The sequence below is a fragment of the Bombyx mori genome, chromosome 22, assembly GCF_030269925.1.
Source record: "Bombyx mori chromosome 22, ASM3026992v2".
Taxonomy (NCBI): domain Eukaryota; kingdom Metazoa; phylum Arthropoda; class Insecta; order Lepidoptera; family Bombycidae; genus Bombyx; species Bombyx mori.
Genome location: NC_085128.1, coordinates 8113266 through 8140496, shown reverse-complemented (window position 1 = coordinate 8140496; position 27231 = coordinate 8113266). Strand labels below are relative to the sequence as shown.

Here is a 27231-nt window from a genome sequence, read left to right as displayed (position 1 = left end):
CCGGATTGTACGTGGCAAAAAAGATCTCTGGAAACGCACTGTGGATGACTGCAGTGGCTCCAGATAGTATGGATGAACTCTACTCCGGTGGCGGGCGGTGCGATGGTAAAAACGAGATGCCAGTATCATCTCGTACAATGTCTCAGAGCACTCCCCATGGAACATACGGTACAAAATACAGAGGGAACCGAAGTCCCTCCGCAGACCCAGAGGTTCCAAACGATCCGTGAGAATGGGATTATCGACAATCCGAACGGCCTTCCTCTGTATAGAGTCAAATGGAAGAAGCTAGTATTTGGGCTCCACAAGAAATCTCGTATGATGAGCACGAGACTGTCGGGCACGCCTATTTTATACAGTTTGTAAATTAAGCCGTTGCGCCAGACTTTTTCGAATCCTTCGCGATTTCGAAGAAGAGGGCCCTCGTGGAGAGGGGTCTACGCTATTTATCCCTACTAAGATGAGGTCTGTGAGGCAGTACATTTGCTGAATACACGAGCACTTCGCGTGGAATCCGAACTGTTCGTCGATCAGGATGCCTTTCGAGGAGATGAAGTCCCAGAGGCGTTTGCGTAATATTCACTCGCATAATTTGCCTAACACTGGGAGGATGCTGATCGGGCTGTACCTCGCGGGTTCGTTTTTAGGTTTTCCAGGTTTGTGTATGCCGATAACGTTCTTCCTACACCGCGGGAAAGATGCAGTTCATTATAGCGGCATTTAAAATAGAAACTAACATGATTATTAGTTTAGGGGGTTAAATTTTTAAAATGCGGCATTTGTTTCTGGCGGAGCCGGGGGCTTTCCTTTGTTTTAAGTTCGCGATTTTTTCTTTTACTCCGTTAATGGTAATGTGGGGTAACGCGTCTGAGGGTTTTTGGGAAGCTCTGGGCTCGACCTCTCTAGCAATTAACTCGGTGTGTTCGGGTCCACGGCTTGAGCACTGACGGTGCACTGCTCCTGCAGAGCATCGGCTAATAACACTACCTTTTCATCGTCATCAAAAGCCGAGGGTTGGCCTGAGAGGCTTACGAAGGAATGTATATTGGCGATCGTTTCCGATTTGAGGGTCCTAGCTAGTTGCCAGTACGCTTGGTGAAAGGGCGCGAATCCCTCTAAATAACTTATCCACCTTCGGGTTTCCTCTAGACGAGATTAAACATCTTTCTCTCATCTTTCTCAGCTTTCTTCCAATTAGGTTTATGTGTGAGTACATTATTTATATGAGTGTCATTTTTATAAATTTAGCTATGAACACGAAATAAAACAATTTTTTCGACAATACTATCAAGTTTTATTACACGCTTTATATTAGCTTCACTTGTATGTATGTTTGTAACTGGCTACTTTAGACGCGATTTTGACCCACTTTAAACGGCCAGATTTCATTCAAACTCTATAGATTTATCGAGGACCGATGACAATTCAAAATTGGAAAAAAAAATTGAAAAAATTGAAATTCAACTAAAAAATGAATGAATGAATGAAAAAAAAAAAAATTTATTGTAAAAAAAGCGTGAGGTGCTTTTTAAGATATTATTGAAATAATAATTCTTCTACTCATATCTATCAGAAATATGTTTATAACTAATAACACCATGCACACCACGCTTTTTTTACAATAAAATATGAATTTTTTTACACTATTTTGAATTTAAATTTATTAAAATTTATTTTCTATTTTTTAGTTGAATTTTATATAAAGCGTGTGTTTTAGTTTTTTTAAACTATTATTTATTTTTATAAATTAAGTACAATTAAAACCATAATTATATAATTCAAAAAACAATACTCATAATTAAATAATAAGTGTCTACAAAACAAAAACAAAAAAATTGCGAAAATTGAACATGAAAGGAGACTGGCATATCAATTACGATTAAGAATAAGAATTATTTAAAAACGACTAATTAAAGTCTAGTTTATTTTATCATTGGCTATAACTGAATAAACTTCTGTAATGCGTATGTAAGTAACACTAGTTTTCATCCGCGGCTCCGCTCACGTGTTTCGTTGATAAAAAGTATTATTATACATTCTCTAATATACTGATATTCACACTATAGTCGTCGTTGCGCCCGCGCCGGCCGGAACAGAATTGCAAACAAAATCACGGCGCTTGCATGACGCATGCTAACTCCGCCCCCTCACCCCTGTTGTTCCCGCGTTTCTCTTGGAACGGGGTCATTTTGTGTGACGTAATTAAACCACAAATTGGAATTGATAAAAACTTGAATTGAAATTTTTTTATATACAGAAGTCACATTATCGGTGAAATTTACGTAAAAAAAATATCCAATATACGCTACCGATATACGCCGCGGAGAAGCGACCTCCAAAATTCGCGTGCCAAACAGCGGAACTAAGAAATACGCTGAGAATCAATCCGGTGACAAAATAACGTCCATGCCAATATTTTACCCACGCATTGTACGGATCTTTCGGCTACCTCTGGCTGAATTTGAGAAATGGACAATCTTGCGTCCATATACAGGACGCAATAAGTCGGTCGGATGCAATATCATCGGTAAAAACCGCCATATAGGACGTAACATGCGCTCTGGGATGGAAATATATATATATATATATATATATATATATATATATATATATATATATATATATATATATATATATATATATATATATGTAACTATGCTGAGACCTTAGAACTTATATCTCAAGGTGAGTGGCACATTTACGTTGTAGATGTCTATGGGCTCCAGTAACCATTTAACACCAGGTGGGCTGTGAGCTCGTCCACCCATCTAAGCAAAAAAAAAAGAAATAAAATTTTCTAACTTTTTAATCATCAATAATCAATTTAAACGGTGCCCTAAAATTTTAAACATTTATTAAAATCTGATATTTCTTATGATAGAACAGAAATATGTATATTATAATTTAATTTGGACCTAGTTTGATTTATTAAATATTCGATACGCAAATAGTGTGAATCAATAAAATAGTAATAACACAATCGACATCTATTTTGATAATATATTTTAAGTTACGAGTAAGCACTTATATCAAATGACCACACAAATGACGCAACACTCAAATGCTCTTCACTAACTTAAATATTGGCTCGTGCCAAGATATGAGACCTTCGAACCTCGTCGGAGACGGAAAACAGAATATCCTTTAAAACCCAGATGCTCTTACTGACTCGTTTAAGCACTAACCTGCTCCGAACTTGGTAAATACTCAGTATAGTACAGATAAAACCTATCACATATCGTAAGGCGAACTTTAGTGACTCACTCACAAACAGTCTTCGCCGAACTTATCAACTGTAACAAACTGATTTTTATTTAGAAGAACTAACAGTTATAAGTGTTTTTGAAATGAATCATATTGATGGATCGGACCAAACAAGGTTCCTACTATCCATTTAATTATTATAAGAGTGGGTTAATGTTCGTCTGTGGTCAGGTGTTCAATTCACTTTAATATTAACTAAACAAATAAATTTTGAAAATATTTTCTGTACGTAAGTTCACCAGCACACTAAATTATCAAAATAAATTTATTTTTAATGGATTCCCAGATTTTTCCTAAACGTAATGCTCATGAGTTTAATTTAATATGTAAATTTCGCGGAGATTCAAATGGAGAGATGTGCGTTCTTAATTCAGTGAGCCAATTATTAAATTTAAAATTAAACCAGAAATAGGTTCACATTAACATCATGGTATGGTGAAATAAATGGATTTAATTATTCTGTCAGTTCTTCTAAATAAACTAACCTAGTGGTAGCTGGTCGACAACTAACTGTCATTAATTAAAAAAAAAGGTGCATGATTCGATAATATTGCAGTTGTTGTTGTTACTCAGTAATCCATCGTTTATTATGTGATTTGGTTCTTTTTACTCTAATAAACTTTCTTTGAAAGGATCCTATTTCAGATCGGTTTCAAAGAAATTACCAAAACCAGATTATGCTGTGTACAAAATTTCATAATTGCTTTTCAGTGAATTCAATGTGTTTTAGCATCAAAGTTGGTTTTCAATTATAATGTATTATTTGAAGAACTGAATCATATTTTTAGCTTTTAATTTAATTGCTCTAAATTAGTGGATAAGCTGTCGATTTATCTCGGGTTTTAAGTGTTTACCGAATCCTATGGACACCGTAACGTGAATGCCTCCACTCACTCTGAGACATGAGATTGTGGTTCACTTCAAATATATCACATACATTCTTCCGACCAGAAAACATTTTGCAGAAATAGTCGTGATGATCGTACGTAGATACATACATGTCTTCATAAAACACCCGGTACGCCCAATCACTCATTAATTACAGGGAGGACAAACGGCTTAACTTAACATAATAATATAATAAAATAACAACTAATAGAAATAGAAACCAGTTAAAGGTTATATAATCAGTACGAAAATGATGATACAAAAACACAATATAAACAAGATAAAACACCAGGGAAGCCAAAAAAATAAGCAAGCGAGAATTAGTACAAGTGAAAGAAAAAATACCAAACTAAATTAAATGTACATCTATAAATAAATGTTATAAATTAATAAATCCCAATTGTGTTGTTTAACACCAATTTCAATCATTAATATTTAATATCACATCATAATACCGCAGAATAGATAACAAGGTGACAACTCAAATTATTATTATACCCTTGACACTTCACTGAGAAGTTGATATTCGTTGCGACCGATCAATCTAGTTACAAGTAGACAAGTCGCAGACCAGATATCAAATTGGTTTCGATCAAATTAAAAACGATTGATCTCAATAAGAAATTTGATGTCATATGTAGTAGAAATAGGTCGAGGTCGGCAATAAATAAGCCGTCCGGCCTAGACACAACGCGGCGCTAATGCAAATAATTATATTCACTAGATTTAAACTATTGAGTAGCCGTTTCTATAGAGAAAACTATCCTGATTCTTTTAGTCCGGAGGTACCACGATCGCTTGATTTAAGAAATGATTTTATACTCTGTAGGCATTTCAAGTTTAACGATGCAATAAATCATGTCTCATGGCTATATTAGGGCATACACATAATAATATGATTCACATAATATTATGCAACTTGATACGTTTAACAAAAAAGTGGAGCGGGTATATTGGCACAACATGTACCAAGATAAGCGCTAATTCGGTGTATTTTAGGCTTTCTTAACATTTTAATGTGTTGTTTTTAATTATTATTTTCTAAAAGAAAATAAACAAATTAAAAATTACAATCATAAATCTTATACCTTTAAAAGAGCAATTCTTGTACCTATATATTAATATATATATATAATCTGAATCTCGGAAACGGCTTCAACGATTTTTATAAAATTTTGTATACAGGGGATTTCGGGGGCGATAAATCGATCTAGCTACGATTTATTTTCAGGAAATGTTGTTTTATATATATAATCTGAATCTCGGAAACGGCTCCAACGATTTTTATAAAATTTTGTATACAGGGGATTTCGGGGGCGATAAATCGATCTAGCTACGATTTATTTTCAGAAAATGTTATTTTATTCGTGTTTTCAATAATCAACTCTTCCCGACATCTATTGGCGAATAATAATACTATTTTTCGTAATTGAGGGCAACTAACCGCTTTAAAGACACAACAAGATGGCGTTATCAAAAAAAAAAACCCAGCAAAGTTCGGTCATCATCTAGTGTATTTATAAATTCATGTAGTGCATTCATTACACAACAAAGACGACGATGCTATGAGGATTATTTTCGTAAGGCTGCCAACTATGATTTCATTTGACTTGTTATTGCAAACTAGCTCGCATCGTATCCTGTTTTAGTAAGGTGAAAGTGAGGCGACTGAGGAAACGATTTTCTTTAACGTATTGTTATTAATCGAGTTTGTATGACTCATCATTTACGAATTATCGATAATTACTTTGTAATTAATTATTACTACTTCTCATTTTTCGGGCAATGTTAATATCCCGTAAATCTAAATGTAGTTAACTGTAGATATGAAGCTTATGAAGAATGAATAGCGATATATTATTAGAATATTACTGCAAAGTGAAGGTAGGTTCAACTGGAGTGTGTCATCTTCATATGAAGGGCCCGCTAACTGCACCCGTGTCGAAAGTCGCACTGAGTTTGTTTAGCACACAACTAAACGTGGCACACATTACAACATACAACTGCGTACCTAAAGCGTCGCGAATTGGTGAAACTGTGCTAATTTTCACGTATTCAACAATAGAAAAGGGAGAGAACGTTTGTTTTATAATTTCGGTACGCAGCGACATGTGCATACCCTTTTATATTTCAAATTATATACGCTCAATGCCGAGTAGATTGCAAATTTATGTATTAATGGTGGTTATTTTATGAATGTTTTACTGCCGGCAAGCTATATTGTAAGACCGCACGGGTAGGTACCACCATCTTGCTTAAATTTAAAACAAAAAAAAAGGAAATTGCTCGGCTACTATACTTGCGGATCATTTTGAGAGTGTAATAAAATTTAGTATAAACACCTCACTTCGCACTCCAGGCGGGCCGAGAAACAAAGGGTAATAAGTAATAAACTGACTTTTTTAAAACAGGTGGAGTAGCCTCGATACCAGTCCAGACACATTCACTTTCCTTCAATACGACTGTAGCATAAATACGTTTCGAAGGTCAAAATCTGTTTTATTCCAGGTATACTTACCTAGTTTTATGTGCGAATGTGTTTTATATTGTTCTTGAGTATTCTTTCATAAATTTCGTTTTGAGACGGGTGCGCTCGTAAATTTTTGTTTATGCTAGAACATGTGATATTAAATTTAATTATAAAGCAAACTGGATTTCTTCCACAATAACAACAAACAATACGTGGACCAGCTTTACAATTTTGTTCTTGACATTTTATTATCTTGTTATTTTTCTTTCATTTTCCTGTACTGGAATAAGCTGCGTTTAAAATAAAAACACAAACACGTTTGATTAAAAATATAACAATAACTATAGAAGACTCGTATCAAAAGAAACGCATATATGCTTATTCATCACTTGGTACTTTTGAATGCATTGTCATTCATGATAAAGCTTCCATTGCTTTGAAAAGGGCAAAAGTTAGTGGCCCGGAGGCGAACAAGCCCAGAAGTAGTTTTATTCTTTGAATGATTGATTATACTATCATATCTCGTCGTGAATGCGCATTTCCTCCTCTTGACATTATCTCTGTAAACTCTGTAGTCATGCACGAATTAAATTGCCATCCCACGAATTCCAGTATACAATTAGACAATGAAATTTAAAAAAGGGCTGCAGCTAATTCGACTTGTATGTTAAAAAATTATGATTGAATATTTGGTGTACTTGTCTAAGTCAAAGCTTAGTAGTGACGATATTTATGTTCAACAATTCCAATTGCGTGTCCAGGTCGATTAGCATCAATTTGAAATATGAGTTTATATCCATACGTCAACCGTACAAGTGGACAGCCTCGATTATCCCTTCTACGAGTGAGTCAGGACCTCATTAATGCAGTGACCAGCCTGAAGGCTTCACGCATTAATTTCATAATTGCAGCTTTGTAGACAATGCAGGATCGAATGAGACACGATTCCGCTGCATGAATTAAACATTAAAAAAAAAAGAAAAAAAAAATAAGCTTAAATGCCAAACTGTCAAGATCGCGCAAACCTGAGATATTTAATTGAATCGAAACGTTTCAGGATAAGCTTATAAGTGAAATAAATAAAAATAATTGCATTGTTCGCAGCCCCTCGCATATGGTAATTCACCTATTCTTGTCTACTTTCTGACTCAGAGGAAAATATCGAAACGATCGATAACAAAAACCGTATTGTGTATTGGCACCATATAACAGTTACACAATGCTTTATTTTTAAATTGGTCGTTATTCATGGTGCTAGCTACCTACACTTTTTTATAAACTAGTTTAATTCACGGTTGTCGCTCGCGGTGAAATATAACTAAGGTTACCACTTTTTAACTGGATTGTTCGATTTTTCTTTGTCGATTTTTTGAAGAATTTACTGACTGACAGCCTATATTATTTTCGTGATTAATCTGATAGATAGTAATAAATCACGAAATAACAATTATTGTAGTTTTTAATACAACAAAATTACAGTACTTTTAAATAATAAAAAAATATATATTTTAAAAGAACTTCAATTATTGTAGATACGTCAATGTGGATGACGGGTTTAAGTGTTGTCTTATCTATGCCGGTAAACGCTTACCATCAGATAGGACGTGAGTTCTTTAACCTATAATCTTCTCAATATATAGAATTCATTTTTAGTTTTGTTTGTTTCCTCCTGTCTTATGCATTGAGGCATCATTTCTTACATTGAGCAAACTTTATAATATTATTGTCGGCATCTTAAGCAGTTGACGCACGCTTAGTATCATCATTTTTTAAATATATTTAAATATCTCGATTATAGTGACATGTGGCTATAATTCACAAGTAGCTAATAAAGAAATTCTCGAAGCCATAAACTTCAAAAGTCTACAAAAAAATAAGGAATATTAAAATAGATTTTTGTTTCATTCAAATACAGCGTTGTGCAATTAAAATATCGGTGGGCGTGAGAATCATCGTGGTTCGTAGTAAATTACATGAATACAGCTATGTGCTAAAAATAATTAAACAGTGAATCATGTTCCATTCAGAAGTTGTGTGTTATGCCCGTGACGCGGCCGCTTTGAACTCTTATCAAACCGATACGAGTTATTTCTGTAAATTAATAGTTAAAACATGCTTACGTCAAGGAGCGTTCACACGAAAAGAACACAGCACAATATGTACCTTTATGTCATGTTGAATAATGTTTAGTAAACTCAGAAAAATATTAAACTTTACGTAACAATTTCACGACTTGGCAGCGTTTACCTAAGCAATTATTAGTTTATATCCGTTTAGAAGGTAACAACAATGAAATGTTTACGCTCTGTGTGTTATATGAAAACCTGGAAGTTCTCACAGTATTCTATGCTTTGTCTTAAAAGGTAACATCCTTAATCTTTCAAGTTTTGGGGCAACAGAATCAATTAATGGACGGTTTTTTAAATAACCATTTATTTTCTCTTACTTCAAAATCTTTAAGACTGATTTCCCATTTTGGACCCTATCAGATCCATGTATTATCATTTATCACATTGGCAGATGAGCTTACAGTTGACCTGATGGTGAGTGGTCACCGTCATCCATGACCATCAGCGCTGCCAAGGTACAGTCAGCCCAAAACACGTCATTACGGATCCTCCCGATCCATTAACGGTGCTTTTAGGTACCACAAGCACCGGTCACCGTCCTCGTCGAACCCGTCACTTGCGGCGAAAGGCTTGACGAGCGAATTAACCCATAGACACAGCCCACTGAGCTTCTCGCCGGATCTTCTCAGTGGGTCGCGTTTCCGGCCCAGTGGTAGATTCTGCGAAGCACCGCTCTTGCTAGGGCCAGTGTTAGCAACACTCCGGTTTGAGCCCCGTGAGCTCACCTACACATTAGGGTGAAGCTGAAATAGCATATCAAAAAAAAGGTACAGTCAAAGCCGCTAACTACGAAACTAGTAGTACCACTTCTATCCGATTATCGAGTGATGCAGGTACACGACTAAGATCTTCTGGTGCTACCACTAATAATTTCCCATCATCTATCCATCATATTAGTATGCTTGGCTTATTTTACTATCCACGGCGCCTTTCCTATTTGATATTACTTTGAGCAATAGTGTAGGAGCCGGACTAAGCCCGCGTGAATTAATAATACCACCGTCTGGCAAGTTTCACCTATAAAGCAGTCATGTTCCATACAGCAATTGTTCCGACACAACTAAAATTCTGACCTCACGATGGGCGTTATTGGCGTTGATAATTCAATAGGCTTCGACGAACACTTATCAACACGTGGACCTGAGCTCATCAGATAATATACCTATAGAAATATGATCACTACAGTATTTTAAAACAATATACGGTTGTTTAAGTTGATTTAATGTAATTTCAAATTTGCATGGGAAAAAAATTTAAATGAAATATTTACTGATTGAAGGATATTTAACGAACCTGCTTGTAACTTTGAATATTAATAATGATATGTGTGTGTGTAAAGTGTTGAGACGTTATTGTCACTGTTTCGCTCGAAGGTTACGACAATTAAATAACGATTAAATAAATCAACGGTTAGCTTGCGGAAATCAACACAATCGCAAGTATTATATTTATTGTATATTTGAATTATTTTATAAACACACCTTATAGTACGTGTAGCGTTTACTAATTATAAAAGCATGTTTTGAGCGGCAGTAAAGCGTGCTGCGAAAGTTGACCTTGAAGCTTTAATGCACCGAGAGATTAACGGTGTGTGCTTTCGCCAGTAAATAGATTGCAGTGTAATTGTAATATGTGAGCATTGTGCGTAAGAGATAAAAACTGTTTATGTATATTATAAACTTGTTCATTCCCAACGAAAAGCAACATCATCAACGTGACTCATTTCGTAACGTTTGTCATAAATATTTTTAGAACATTGCTAAGTACATCGTGCAGGTAGGTTGATGTTTACAAGTTATCGTTATTCCAATACATCTAAATATTTATAGCTTTTTTGTGCGATACATGAAATATTACATTATGTTGATTTACTTCAATCGTACAGAAATACTAGCAATTTAAATATAGAGCAATGTTATTGTGAATTTATCAAACTCCTGATTTACTCTCAAAGTGAATCTATATACAGTCAAACCTGGGTAAGTGAGAACTGGATAAGTAAGAAAACTCTATAAGTGAGAGTAATAGCAAGGACCCGTCATTTTAAGCTCCCAAAACCTCTATTAGCGAGAAACAGAAACCTCTGTAAGAGAGAGTCGTTTTTTCCTCATGGACCTCCGTAAGTGAGACTGCTACCTATCTATACCTCTATAAGCGACAGCCGAGCTTCATTTATTTATTTATATTATTTAGGAGGAACAAATGACAAAACAAATTACAAATTTAACATCTGCTATTTTATGACTCATTTTTAACTTTCGTGGAACTTCCTATCATTGTTTTTGAATTGTTTTCTCGTCAATATTCAACCTATTCTATTTCGTGGAACTAAATAATGTTGTTATTTTATCGTATTCTTTTATCGCATTCTTTTCGAATGGACACGTGTGCCTGTGTACCGTCCTGTTTGTCGGACTTACTCAGTTTATCGTTAATCAATTGCGAAGGAAAGTTCTGTTCTGTATCATGTTAAAACGGAAAATTAAAGTACTGTCATTAAAGTCATAAACTTAAAGTAGTGAATGCATTTGAATGCGGAAAATCGCGAATCGAAATTTAGAGGGAGCATTAGCGAGAAACTCGGGTTAGTGAGAAACCTCTATAAGCGAGAATGAGATTGTGCTCCCTTGAACTCTCGCTTATCCAGGTTTGACTGTATATAAATGAACTGCTGTTCGTTAGTCTCGCTAAAACTCGAAAATGGCTGGACCGATTTGGCTAATTTTGGTCTTGAATTATTCGTGGAAGTCCAGAGAAGGTTTAAAAAGTGAAAAAAATATGAAAATGCTCGGAATTATATAAAAACAAACAATTTTGATGTGTCCCCCATAGGACGGATTCCTTTTGTTTTTTTAAGTTTATTTTATACAAAAGTTAGGTCTTTTATTTATTGATTGAGGCACTACGAAGTCTGCCGGGTCAGCTAGTAACTTAATAAAATATGTTTCAATCGATTTCAATTATTAACATTCACATTTATACTATTCTATAATACCTAAATTTTACGCAAATAAAACCTGTTGATATACCAAAGTTTAGATTATATAATAAATCAAACAAAAGAGCACGATATTCTAAATTAGATCAGAAAAAATAGTTAGACATTTATAGCGACCGCCGAAGCTATTGTGATCTGCCCAAATTGGCAACAAGATTTATAACGTGTCACCAACTTCAAGATTCCATCTCATAAATCCGTGTAATGGTGTGGGGCGAGTTACTGACCGCGCTCGCCGCCTTCGGTGTACTTCGGCGAATAATGGTTGTGAAAGCTGGTACATTCGTGCGAGGTCCGACGGCATCGACTTTAGATTGATCAACATTTACGCCTAAAGAACATGATTGATTCTGACTGATGATTATCGCACAACTGCACGATGCGCATTCAAACATCTGCTCTGGCACTGCGTATTCTTCTATTGAATCTTCTCTATATATAAAAATTAATTGCTGTTCGTTAGTCTCGCTAAAACTCGAGAACGGCTGGACCGATTTGGCTAATTTTGGTCTTGAATTATTTGTGGAAGTCCAGAAAGGTTTAAAAGGTAGATAAATATGAAAATGCTCGGAATTAAATAAAAATAACAATTTTGTTTTCTCTTTGATGTGTCTCCCGTCGGACGGATTCCTTTTGTTTGTTTTAAGTTTATTTTATACAAAAGTTTAAGTCTTTTATTTATCGATTGAGGCACTACGAAGTCTGCCGGGTCAGCTAGTTAGAAATACATATATAAATATGACGTTGTATGTCTCGAAGCGGGTACCTTTGTGATGTCTTATTTGTGTCTTGCATGTTAGTTACGAGGTAAAATGTACTTAGTAAGCGTGGGCGGTCAAGTTCGCTTGTAATCCGTTTTAGAACTACCGCGGGGTTAACAGTTCACTGACGGTGCGCAGAGAAAAGACGAACCGCCCTCCTGAGTCACACAGGAACTGAATTTGTTATTCCATGGCAACTCGCTGTTTGCTCACATTTCGCGGTAATTGGCCGTTGGTTAAGTTATGCGGTGTGCGTGCTGATAAAAATACGAAACGTTATAAGTATATAATGCAGTATTCACAATGCGAGAATTTAAACCAACATAATCCGCCGACGAATAAACACAGTACAAACAATAAACTGTTTAAAAAAAAAGTATATATATTTAATTTAAATTTGTTTACATTTCTATAAGTCGTGATTGTGTGGAAGTGTACGTTAAAACAAAACGTTTCTGTAAGGCTTCGTAACCCACATTCGTGAGAATCGCATTCGAGTACAGATTGCAGAAATCGGAGACTGACACTGCGAATTGAACGTGAGTTGGACACATACCAAATGCACTCATACACTTCATACACTCACTTGATACGTGATCCTGTTGTTTTTTTAACCTGTAGTTGATTCGATCAACAGTACAACTGTCTCTGCATTCGTATTATCACATATATATTTTGAAGTCGTCGTGGCCTAAAGGATAAGACGTCCGGTGCATTCGTAACTAGCGATGCATCGGTGTTCGAATCCCGCAGGCGGGTACCAATTTTTCTAATGAAATACGTACTCAACAAATGTTCACGATTGACTTCCACGGTGAAGGAATAACATCGTGCAATAAAAATCAAACCCACAAAAATTATAATTTGCGTAATTACTGGTGGTAGGACCTCTTGTGAGTCCGCACGGGTTGGTACCACCTGCCTGCCTATTTCAGCCGTGAAGCAGTAATGCGTTTCGGTTTGAAGGGTGGGGCAGCCGTTGTAACTGTACTGAGACCTTAGAACTTGTATCTCAATGTGGGTGGCGCATTTACGTTGTAAATGTCTATGGGCTCCAGTAACCACTTAACACCAGGTGGGCTGTGAGCTCGTCCACTGATCTAAGCAATAAAAAAAAAAATATTCATGCTAAATTAGAATCGCATCGCACGGACGAGTTTGGTCGTATGAGTTATTGCAAATTAACATAAACCATGAATTTGCGTAATCACCGAAACACTACAAAGCATTAAGTCGTCGTAGTCAAAGGATAAAACGCCCGGTGTACCCATATCAAGCGGTGTGAATATACCGCTGTTCAAATCAGGAAAGAAGACAGTTTTATTTTAAATTAAATGCGTACTTCGGTAGGCAGCGGCTTGGCTCTGCATTGCTGAAGTCCATGGGCGACGGTAACCACTCACCATCAGGTGGGCCGTATTCTCGTCTGCCTTCAAGGGCAATAAAAAAAAAACTTAACACACTTTGACGACTTTCTTCCACGATGACAAGATCGCAGAAGACACGTCATGTAGCCAAAATCAAACCGCCAAAAATGAATTTGTGAAATTACTGGTAGCTGGGAGCTCTGTGAATCCGTACGGGTAGGTACCTTACTAATTTCTGCCGCAAAGCACTAATGCGTTCATTCCGATAGAGGCACCCGTCACGTGCGGACGTGCTCATCGTCCACTCGATCGCCCGGTCTTTGTTCGCCCGGCTTTTGTTAGCCCGGCCATTGTTCGCGCGGCCTGTGTTTGTGGTACATCTGCCGACTAAGTGCTCTTTCTAGAAGTTTTTATTTGTTTTGTTTCCTTTTGTTGTTTCTGTGTTCGTGGTACATCTGCCGACAAAGTGGTTTCCTGCAAGTATTTATTTGTTTTGTTTCTTTTCGTAATTTCTGTTTTGTTGTGCTTTTTCTTTGTCCTGTAGTAATCGCGCCGCATTGCCACCTGTGTTCAATAGAACCGCTCAGGTCCGAGAAGTTGGGGCCTCGCCGCAAGGCGAGTGTTTTCAAGACCCGGGGCCGCCCCACCTGGGTACTCAGCGATCATGGACGCTGTATTCGCGGAATTCCTCCGACTTCGCCACCCACAGCTCGCCTCGGAGTTTTTGGCCTTCAAGGCCAATCACACTGCGAGCCCTCTCGAGGACTCCGCCGCGCTCGCTGCTCCTGCGTCGCCTGTACCTGCGTGCAGAGCTTCTGCATTGAGCACCGCAGCCTCTGTCGTGCCTGCCGCTCCCGTGTCGCCTATACTGGCGAGAAAAGCTGCTGCGTCGTCCGCCGTGACCATCGTTTCAGCTGAGCGATCATCCGCGGCCTCCGTCGCGCCCTCTAAAACACCTACACTTGCTCGTAGGTCGCCTGCACCCGCCTCCTCGTGCTCCGACTCTGACTCGGACATGGAGGTCGACCTCGCCCCCGCCTCATCGACGGATGGATTCACCCTGGTACAGAAGGGTAAGAAGCGTGCCGCGGAGTCTCGAGCTCCCGCGGCCGCTAAAATTAGCAAAGCCGTGAACGCGTCGCGCCCCCGCCCTCAGACTCCCGTTGCGCCCCCAGCCCGTGCCACTCCGTCGCCGCGTCCGGTGGCACAAAATAAAACCCAGACCCCTCCCCCGGTTATCCTTCAGGAGAAGGCAGCTTGGGATCGAGTTTGCCTGGCCCTTAAGGCCAAAAATATAAATTTCACGAATGCCCGTAACCTCGCGAACGGCATTCAAATTAAGGTTCAAACACCCGACGACCATAGGGCCCTCTCTTCTTACCTCCGTAAGGAGCGTATAAGTTTCCATACGTATACGCTCCAGGAGGAGCGCGAACTCCGCGTTGTAATACGCGGAATCCCTAAAGAGTTAGATGTAGAGCTCGTAAAAGCCGACCTGTTAGAACAAGGCCTACCAGTGAATTCTGTGCACCGTATGCACACCGGTCGCGGTAGGGAGCCATATAATATGGTTCTAGTCGCTCTCCAGCCTACCCCCGAGGGTAAGAAAATCTTTAACACACAGACCGTCTGTAGGCTCTCTGGTATCGCTGTCGAAGCCCCCTATAAAAAAGGCACTCCTAGCCAGTGCCATAACTGTCAATTGTACGGGCACTCTTCCCGTAACTGTCACGCGCGCCCCCGATGTGTTAAGTGTTTGGGCGATCACGCCACGGCCCTCTGCGCTCGCGACCAAAAAACCGCGACGGAACCGCCTAGCTGCGTCCTGTGTCGAACACAGGGTCACCCCGCGAATTACCGTGGTTGCCCCCGAGCCCCTAAAATAAATCGCCGCGTCGCCCGCCAAAACCGCCTCCGAGCTTCCGGCCCAGACATCAAAGCCTCGGCACCCTCTGCGTCGCAGGCTAAGCCAGCGTTCGTTCCGGCGGCGGTGCCCAGTGTCTCGGCCTGGGCAAAACCGCTGCCGTACACGAACACGGCTACAACTCCCTCCTCCGCGATTCGTCCCGCCCCCGCGACTCGTCCCTCTCCCGCGACTTGCCCTCCGACCGCGTCCGACAATCTCGCTTTAGCGATCGACTTCTTTCAGTCGATCAACTTTGAGCGCGTTAACGCTTTGGGCGACGCCATTCGCGCTGCCTCCACTGCACAACACTTTATCGCCGTTGTGCAGGAATACGCCGACGTATACGCGTCATTAAATACGTACGTCCTCCCCTCACTCCGCCGGTAATCAATGGCGTATATAAGTAGAATAAAGCCCCTATCCGTAACGATAGGATTTTTTAACGCTTACGGTCTCGCAAATCAACGTGATCAGGTTTCTGACTTTTTGCGTGACCACCAAATTGATATCTTTTTAGTGCAGGAGACCCTACTTAAGCCCGCGCGCCGTGACCCTAAAATCGCGAACTATAACATGGTCAGGAACGACAGGCTCTCTGCCCGTGGTGGTGGTACCGTCATTTACTATAGAAGAGCCCTGCATTGCGTCCCGCTCGATCCTCCCGCGCTCGCTAATATCGAAGCATCAGTGTGCCGAATCTCACTGACGGGACACGCGCCGATCGTTATCGCGTCCGTTTATCTTCCACCGGATAAGATCGTTCTAAGCAGTGATATCGAGGCGCTGCTCGGTATGGGGAGCTCTGTCATTCTGGCGGGCGACCTAAATTGTAAACACATCAGGTGGAACTCACACACCACAACCCCGAATGGCAGGCGGCTTGACGCGTTAGTCGATGATCTCGCCTTCGATATCGTCGCTCCGCTAACCCCGACTCACTACCCGCTAAATATCGCGCATCGCCCGGATATACTCGACATAGCGTTATTAAAAAACGTAACTCTGCGCTTACACTCGATCGAAGTAGTTTCAGAGTTAGATTCAGACCACCGTCCCGTCGTTACGAAGCTCGGGAAAGCGTTCGACAAAGTCTGGCACAATGGTTTGATTTTCAAACTATTCAACATGGGCGTGCCGGATAGTCTCGTGCTCATTATACGGGACTTCTTGTCGAACCGCTCTTTTCGATATCGAGTCGAGGGAACCCGCTCCTCCCCACGACCTCTCACAGCTGGAGTCCCGCAAGGCTCTGTCCTCTCACCCCTCCTATTTAGCTTATTCGTCAACGATATTCCCCGGTCGCCGCCGACCCATTTAGCTTTATTCGCCGACGACACGACTGTTTACTATTCTAGTAGAAATAAGTCCCTAATCGCGAAGAAGCTTCAGAGCGCAGGACAGTGGTTCCGAAAATGGCGCATAGACATCAACCCAGCGAAAAGTACTGCGGTGCTATTTCAGAGGGGAAGCTCCACACGGATTTCCTCCCGGATTAGGAGGAGGAATCTCACACCCTCGATTACTCTCTTTAGACAACCCATACCCTGGGCCAGGAAGGTCAAGTACCTGGGCGTTACCCTGGATGCATCGATGACATTCCGCCCGCATATAAAATCAGTCCGTGACCGTGCCGCGTTTATTCTCGGTAGACTCTACCCCATGATCTGTAAGCGGAGTAAAATGTCCCTTCGGAACAAGGTGACACTTTACAAAACTTGCATAAGGCCCGTCATGACTTACGCGAGTGTGGTGTTCGCTCACGCGGCCCGCACACACATAGACACCCTCCAATCCCTACAATCCCGCTTTTGCAGGTTAGCTGTCGGGGCTCCGTGGTTCGTGAGGAACGTTGACCTACACGACGACCTGGGCCTCGAATCAATTCGGAAATACATGAAGTCAGCGTCGGAACGATACTTCGATAAGGCTATGCGTCATGATAATCGCCTTATCGTTGCCGCCGCTGACTACTCCCCGAATCCTGATCATGCAGGAGCCAGTCACCGTCGACGCCCTAGACACGTCCTTACGGATCCATCAGATCCAATAACCTTTGCATTAGATGCCTTCAGCTCTAATACTAGGGGCAGGCTTAGGGACCCCGGTAACCGTACTCGTCGAACTCGACAAAGAGGTCGACGTGCAACCTAACCCATGCATCAGCCCGCTGAGTTTCTCGCCGGATCTTCTCAGCGGGTCGCGATTCCGATCCGGTAGTAGATTCATTCGCGAAACAATTGCTCTTCAGTTGTTAGGTCTCCTTCGGAGGCGCTCGGGCAGTTGTTAGCAAATCCCACCCCTCTTGGCTGAGCCTTTGCTCGCCCACCTGTCCTGGTGAAACTGGAAAGGCCTTCGGGCCACCAGTAAACTTTCAATCATAAAAAAAAAAAAAAAAAAAAAAAAAAAAAAACTAATGCGTTCAAGGGAAACAATCGTGGGACAGTAGTTATATTATATAATTGAGTCTAAGTCTCAAGCCTCAAACCTCAATCTAGGCGGCGGCATTCACGTTTTAAGGTTTATGAACTCCGATCACCACTTTAAACCAGGTGATATGTAAGCTCATTAATTGGGCCCATGGATATAAATCGTATGCAACAATATAAGTACGTACGTTCATTAGTATTAAGTTTAAAAGTCGAGAGCTTGTCGATTGTCGAATCTTATCAAAATAAACTGGACCTTTTAAAAGTAAAATACACAGGAAAGCAATCGTATCTCGAGTATAGGTTATCCGTTGATTTTTTTAAGATAAATAAAGCCGGTATCAAATTAAAATCTTTTCAGAAAAAAGGATCTTAAGATAATTAATTGCCTTACTTCCGTCACTACACAGGAAAGGCACATAATTAAATAATGATGTAAATATTGACGTCTACAACAAAACTCGCTTCGATATTTTTAAATTAAACTTAGCAGTTACAGAACTATTTGGATTATCATTAAAATTATGATATAAGTAAAAATATGACATACGAATCGACATAAAACCGAATTTGGACTTCATAAAATTTTAGTCCTACCTTAACCCAAAAACTCACACATGTGTAAACGCCTACACGTCAATTACGAACTAAGCACGTTCGGGCAAATAAAGAAACTACATCTGTATGTAAACGAGTTTTGTACCATTTAAGATATAACGTGCGTCTGAAATACGAGATACCTTACCTTCCGATATATGAGTCGTCTATTATCAAAGGTGGCAATCTGTGCATTTGGACAAAAAAAATTGATTGATATGTCAATACAGATTGATTTGAATATAATCGTCTCCTTCAAAGAATACGGTTCAAAACCAGCATTAAATAAAGGTTAATACTTAACCTGTTATTTATCTAAGATGTCGTTCAGAAGAGTTTTGTGACTGCCAATCGAATACAAAGTCAATAATTCGTTTTTCTGATTTATCAATAATTGTCCAAAAGTCACATTGCCGGCTTTGATAATAGTCGACTAATATACGCTCTTAAGAAGGCGATAATGAGTAATGAGTCGATTAATTCACGCTTTTACGTTAACCAATTTAAATAAATGTATACAGTTTCACACATTATCATAAATTCGTAAATTATTTGACGACAGAATTTCATACAGTTATCGTGGTGTGTGCAAACAGTGAAGACGGGCATACGTTTTGTATAAAAACAGGATTCTCATGTTAACAATAACTTTTATGACATGGAAAGGATCAAAGAACATGCTTTGTTTAAAATTATAAAATTTAATTAGATATTTAATAAGAGAATGTGCTGAGACTGATATTAAAATTCCAGCATGTCCGCGCCCACGCTGCTAAATAATTGAAATAAATAAAGCATTATATTAATATAATATTAAAAAACTTGTTCTAAAAAAATAAAAAACATCACTCTTTGTTAGATTACGATCTTTTTTTTATCCTAGTGAACTTTTCAAAAACATAGACGAAAGTCATTTGAATATTGTATTATCATTGATCCTTGAAGCATCAAAAATTTCAAATAAAGCATACATACATAGCTTGGAGTTTATGAAAATTACGGTAGATATAACTAATCAAACGCCTTAATAAAGCAATTTTTATTTTTTTCATAGAATATTTTTAATTGTGTATCATCAACCAATTTCAAAAATGACTGATTGATTGTACAACCGCCAAACTGAATATTGATTTGCAACAAATAAAGGCACGAGTGTTGCAATTTTTTTTATTTTTTTATTGCTTAGATGTGTGGACGAGCTCACAGCCCACCTGGTGTTAAGTGGTTACTGGAGCCCATCCACAATGTAAATGCGCCACTCACCTTGAGATATAAGTTCTAAGGTCTCAAGTATAGTTACAACGGCTGCCCCACCCTTCAAACCGCTTCTACTGCTTCACGGCAGAAATAGGCAGGGTGGTGATACCTACCCGTGCGGTCTCACAGGTCCTACCACCAGTAATTACGCAAATTATAATTATAATATGATAAAATACGAAGATAAAACAATTCGCCTGCAAATATGATTATGTAGGTATTTAAAACGACGAGCGCATGAATAATTGAGATTGTGAACTGCATTATTTGCATAATAAGATAAATTATGATGTATCTGTTGTAATTAATATTCTTGGTATAACGTTATTTATAGTATTGCTCCAACAAATAGGTATGCAACAGAAAACCGCATCAAAAAATCTCCTGTGAAGGAAACTTATTAATATAACGAACATTCTGTTTAAATTCTGTTGAATTACGAAAACCGCAATTAGGATTGCCATTGGCAAAGCCACGAAACATTTGTTTGTGAGCATTTTATCTATTTTCAAGTAATTAGCATAATTAATAGTAGCATAATAATTTATAATTTATAGTTCCTCAATAAGTAAGTAGTCTATTCTAATTTTTGGTAATTAAAACACAAAAAGAGAAACTCTAATTAACATTATACATAACAGTATGAGAAAAAATAAAACGCGTGAAAAGTTATTATCTATCACTGCTTTTTGTAACTACGAGAATTTATTGCAATCCTTATCACGTATCTTCTAAACAAAAGGTGCCGTTATTTAGGACGTTTAGGACGTTCATTTACTACTAGAATAAAAAGCCTTCTTTTTTTCAATGAAATAAGACAAAGTTTTCATTCAAAATTTTGAATTAGTATAATTAACAAACAACCCTTATTTGGATATCACGTAATATTTTTAGTCACGTGTCATTTATCGAAGCCATTTTACGTTTCACTAAACTAATACGTTGCACATAGATTTATAATTAAACATGAGACTAGATGATGACCGTTTTTGATAACGCCATCTTGTTGTGTCTTTAAAGCGGTTAGTTGCCCTCAATTAAGAAAAGTAGTATTATTCTTCGCCAATAGATGTCGGGAAGAGTTGATTATTGAAAACATGAATACAACCACATTTTCTGAAAATAAATCGTAGCTAGATCGATTTATCGCCCCCGAAATCCCCTTTATACTAAATTTTATGAAAATCGTTGTAGCCGTTTCCGAGATTCAGATAATATATATATACAAGAAGTGCTCGTTTAAAGGTATAAGATATATATTGCCTCTACCTAATTTTATAGATGCTTCAGGTTTTCCGACGAACCTTGACGAATGAGGCATTGTTGCAGTTCACGATACTCAGGCGCGACTGTACGAATGCACTCATAAAGTTTCCGCATTGTGATTTTATCCAAAAACATAAATGTTACAGTAGATTGTTTAGCTTCAGAACCGCAGATACAAAAACTCGGTGGATTGTCGGATGAACGTACTCGAGAGAAGGTCGCGTTGCAGACCACTACATTACATGTGAGTTCTCTCATCGCTACAGTTACTTTTGCGACAAAACTAAATTAACTGTTGAATTTATTAATATCATTTATTTATTATATTTAATATTTAAAAAAAAAAAACAATAAAAGAAAAAGATTTTCTGTCCATTAATTTGATAGATTAATACGTTAATTTTTACATCATGCGATTCGTTTTTCTTATTTACACATTTCAATTTAAATATACGAAACTAAATGTACGTGTCAATATGAGTTATTCGGTGAACTAGTTTGAGTTTCTTTATAAAATTGTACAAGGCTGAGGTTGAATAATGTTTAGAAGGTCTTCTTATGTGCGAGATTTGAAAAGTGTCTTAGTCCAAACAAAAGTTTCGATACATAATCGGATTAATAACGTGTACCATAAAAATGGCTTGACGTAGGCATCCATTCATCGTCGGATTACATTCTGGCTGACAGGATAAGACTCGAAGATTTCTCGTACATTGTAATACGTACATTGTAATATAAACAATACAAGGTTATAATAACAACAGTGAAACGCAGTCCTTTTCTTGTTGTCACGAAATAATAAAAGGATAATAACCGTCGGATACTTTTTGGTGGAATAAAATATTTTTGTATAAATAAATTACATACTGATATTTCGTATAAAAGTTACAATTATTACTTTAGTTATGTTAACAAATTAACCGAAACGTCGCCTTGTTTCGTCGCCGTTGCGACAAAAAGTTGATGGGATTAAACTTCATTAACCTAAAATATCCGCTCTAAGACTAGTCTAGTCTAATAGTTTTGTTATTCGCGCTAAATTATGCTTCTCCGCCAATTGAATTAATGGTTTTCAAAGCAAGTTTTCGTAAATTATATTTATTTAAGTAGATCCAAATTTACATTTTTCAATCGACAATTGAATAGTTAGTGAGAAAACTTTCAGTTTTATTGCTGCTGATAAGTAAAAGAGCCCATGTGATGAGGTTAGTCTTGAGTCATTATCTTGAGTGGTTAGCGGAACCCACGAATATCACAACGTGTTTCCCGTCGCACATCTTGAGATTTGAAGTCAAAATCTCACTTGTTTTGCATAAAGGCCCATCCTTCCATTCTGAATCCTGATTCGCTGCAGAAATAGGCAGGATGAAGGAAACCGACAGGTCCATAATAGTCCAATATGGGGTATTGACCTCAAGCTAATATATCCTTACCATAATAATATATTTTTTCGAAAACACACCGAATAAGTAGGATAGAACCTAAATCGATAGACGAAATCTAAAAATAGAAAGGCGCATTACAACTTAAGCTATCTAAAAAAAATCAATTGGGAGCACCACCGCTTCGACCAAAAATTCGTTTGCCTTCGTACGTTTTGTGTAATTGAAATCAATTTATCATTGTTATAAAATGTATGTATGTATGTAATTATTTCGTATAAAACAACGATGTAAATCATTATAAAGGATAAACCCGCCTTATAAGATAATGTTTAATAGCAAAATGTCAGTCAAGTATAATTACACCACGAATCATCAAACTAGAAGACCCTTCATTAAATAAATAACTAAATGGCCCTTAGAGTTTGGAACGCTACTTCATCGTTTGATTTATATCTGCGGCGAGTTCATAACACACACGATGCACCAGAAATTTTAGTGGAACTCGCTAAGAGCTCTGACCGAATCTCCGAATTTAAACTTGAAAGAAAAACGCATAATATGACCATAGAGAGAACGAACTTGTTTAGTTATTGTTATGCAAAATGTAACGTTATACGCTTAGTAATACAGTAGTTTTGAGCTTGCGTTAAACGGTTACACATAGAAATCGTAACATAAGTGTCAGCTCATGAGAGAGAAGTATCAGAAATTTTAATCGTGTTGTTGCAACAGCCAGTCTTTCGCGGTAAAATGGGCAGGAAAGTAACACCTACCCGCATGACCGCGTACACGCCCTACCATGCATACAAAGAAAATAAAATAAATAAATGTAACATAACGCGTAAAACAGTTATTCATGATTATTCAATTCCTGCATACGCTGCCAACTGCCGACTGTTGATGTTTATCGTTTAATTTCCGGATCCAACGTATATTGCCAAACGTTTATATTTTGTAGCAATTGTTCTTTTATAAAGAAGCCTATTGTTCAAATTGAATCGATGCAGGTTAACCGCGATCGTTGGACACTAGGATTGCATAATGAATAAAATATTTTCTCAATACTCCGAGATTGTCTTTAAGTTTTGAAAACAATTGATGCCCTGGCTTTATAGCTTTAATAGACAAAATTGACAATAGCTGCGTACCTACCACATTATGCGTGAGTAGCCGTGAGACGCTTTAGTAAATGATGAAACTGAGAGAATACGTACTCAAGACGTAAGACGTATCCAAATCGCAATGAACATTCTTTGCGACGTAGTATATTCATAATTTTTAGACTTTTCTATACTAAAATAATAATAATATTAATATTATAAAGAGGAAAGATTTGTTTGTATTGAATAGGCTCCGAAACTACTGAACCGATTTAAAAAATTCTTTCACTGTTTGGAAGCTAACACTATTCCCTAGTGACATAGGCTATATTCTTTATTTTTTACTAGAACTCCAATTATGTAACCCAAGGTGTAAAAAAAATTACCTAAAATATTCTTTACATCGCGTGCCCTGCGAAAACTATTGATGATAGAATAAAATAATGAACTACGATTTTGTAGAACACATTATAATTTACAAAAAGTGTCGCGACAGCATACATCTAACTAGTATAGTTATGCCGCAATAAGTGTTCTTTTATTTTAAAAAATAAAACAACGTCAAATATCGTTGAATTTTTTGTTAAATACCCGAGCGGAGCCGGAGCGAGCGGCTAGTTTGTTATAATAAGGAAAAGTATAATTGAATAATTTAAAATGTTTTTTATAGATATCGGATATAACATGTTGATGAGGTGGCTGACATTGGCATTGGTGGCAGCGAGCTGTCGCGTCGCCAGTGCCTGCACGTGCGCATTGGAACACCCGCAAACTCATTATTGCAAAAGTGATTTTGGTAAGTCCACGCCAATTATGGAGGATTAAACTAATTAAAAGGTGCGGAGATTACCATTCAATTTCTTGGAATTAAGTAAATTTAACAAGGATACCGCTAATCGTAAAGATCTAATTAATTAAATCAAAAGATGAAAATGTCTAACGGAGTATTCATATAAATTTTCCACTACGCTTGTTTAAAAGCTCCGAAATTCACTAGATTAGTTCTTTTCAGTAATCGTCGGCAGGGTTCAGAAAACATTTCGCGGGAGAGAAGACTACGACATTTACAAAGTGAAAATTCGAAACGTTTTCAAAGTGAGTGTACATTTCTGTGCTTATTTCATCCTTCCAACAAATTTATTAATTTAACGAACATTATCAATGTAAATTGAACAATCTCCAGTGAGTATTTAAGTTCAACAAAACAAAATGGCTGCTCGTGATTTACCACAAATAATTTGAAAATTATGAGGGCTTTCTCGTTTTAAATTGTAGAATATCGATTAACTTGAACATGCCTCATAAAACACTATGATCTCAAAAGTATTTCATAATACGACGAAAATATATTACACAATGCTATCATAAAAAACGCATAAGCTTTCGATCAAGGCAATAACTTTTATCGCCATCTTTTACTATTGACGAAACATTGTTATTACAGAATTTTTATTCAGCGATCTCTATGTAATCTTTTTAGCGCTTTAACGATATGATTGTTTCAGAAATCAAATTTATTATTATTTTATTGATCCAAACCGGCCCGTCTGCGTTTGTTTAAATATTTACTGGTGGCAGAACCTCTTGTGAGACCGCCTGGGTATTTACCACCACCCTGCCTATTTCTGCCGTGAAGCATTAGTGCGTATAGAATTCATATCTCAAGGTGGGTGGTGGCATTTACGTTGTAGATGTCTCTGGTAACTACTTAACACCAAATGGGCTGTGATCTCAAACATTCATATAGGCAATAAAAAAAATATTCTGTACTTTTTTTAGATAGAGTATTTCTCTGGAATATGACAATCTTGGTTAAAAAATCTGTCAATACTGTAACATAAATGCACCATTAAAATTAATAAATATAAATAAGATAAACTTCAAAACAAAATACTACATCCTAAAATATAAATCTTTAACTGGAGCTCAATTTAATGTAATTGCTAAAATCGTTTATAAATCGGAGCATTGAAACATGTTATTATTCACAGGCAACAGACAAGGCTGTGGCGGCGCTTAGATCCGGCCGGTTATTTACGCCCCCTCATGAGTCCCTTTGTGGAGTCAGCCTACAGCCGAGGGAGACCTATGTTATTACAGGTATTATATATCGGCGTACAAATTTTGTTATATTTTATTATAGATTATAGCGATCCAGCTCGATTATTAGTCTATTGATCAGAAGATGGTTCAAGTCGAATTGCTAAAACTACTACATCATCTAGGTATCCGAAGTAGTAGCAATTACCAATCTTATTTACAGTACTTATTTCCCTTTGACTTCGGTAATCGCTCAATATTCAGAATAGATATTCGGAATAGAATATGTAGAAAGAAGTGTCAGTAATAACTCAAGGTGTCAAAATCTGACAACATGATTTGCTATCAACAGCCGACAAGACTAAATAGCATTCTACATTATTTGTTAAAGTTGATTAACAATAAATAAACTTTTAAGCGACAACTAGATTTGGTAGCTCTAAAACATTATTATATAGACTGGTTATTTCATGAATATGGCAAGGGCGCATAAGAAACCAGTCATTATAGTCTGAAAGCTGTTATTTGATTTCAACGCGGATTTATCAATAATAGGGATTGCTTAAATACAACTTGTCAGTACAAAATTCATTGATAAGTGCTTACATAGTTGTGTAGGCGACCGGTAGACTGGAAAACAACTTGTTCACTGTATTACTTCACTGGAATCTAAATATAAGACTTAAAAACTATGGAACCGTACGTTTATATGGTAATTAGAAAAAAGTTAGTAATGTTTAACGAAAAAATAGATTATGCGTTCTGCACTTAATCTTGATCAGATTTTCCGTATATGAGACAAATAGCAATATTATATACAAAACAGCAAAGTATTCTTCGTGAAACTGGTTCCGACGGGGAATAAACCAGGATCTAAGGTCCAGCTTAGGCACTTAGCTTGAGATCATCAAGGTGATCAAATAGCAGAATAGTTTTCAAGATATGCAAGGCACTAATCCACACATTTGATGGTGACAAAATCTGAAACTATATTAAATTTAACATCTCCAATAAAAAAAGATAGCTTTAAAAATTAAAAATAAACACACGCTTTCGTATCGAATCTACTTACTAAAAATAAAAATAACATCTGTATCCTGCTGATTCAGTTTCTGTTAAGTATGCCAATTTTTATGTTCATTGTCCGAACTCGATCAACTGAACAATAGACATAGATTAAGCTAATAAATTTGGTAGGTAATGAAAAAGTATCAATTCATTACAAAAATCGTCCGTAGAAATTAATTACTAGTACACGTCCCTATGCGCCTTACGTACATACATTTTGGGCATTAAATTTTGTTCAGGCGCCTAAATAGTTTTTCCATTGATCACTCGCGGAGTTGCTTTATTCTACAATAAATTACGAAAGAGAAA

General features: G+C 37.6%; 2 protein-coding genes across 4 annotated transcripts in view; one reads left to right on the top strand and one right to left on the bottom strand.

Moving 5' to 3' along the window:
- Nucleotides 1-27231, bottom strand: part of LOC101740156 (synapsin) — a 93392-nt gene that overhangs the window by 38974 nt on the left and 27187 nt on the right. The gene's annotated exons all lie outside the window — the stretch shown is intronic.
- The window catches only part of LOC101736335 (tissue inhibitor of metalloproteinase), a 50024-nt gene that overhangs the window by 20080 nt on the left and 2713 nt on the right, over nt 1-27231 (top strand). The window contains exons 1-4 of one of the 3 annotated variants that reach the window (XM_012695311.4): nt 11434-13049; nt 24485-24610; nt 24827-24909; nt 25806-25914. In XM_012695311.4, coding sequence (XP_012550765.1) covers nt 24499-24610; nt 24827-24909; nt 25806-25914 — 304 coding nt within the window. In that variant the 5' untranslated portion in view covers nt 11434-13049; nt 24485-24498. Of the gene's footprint in view, nt 1-11433; nt 13050-21349; nt 21574-24484; nt 24611-24826; nt 24910-25805; nt 25915-27231 lie in introns of those variants that run through there. The other 2 variants (XM_062674924.1, XM_004931857.5) reach the window with 2 other exon arrangements.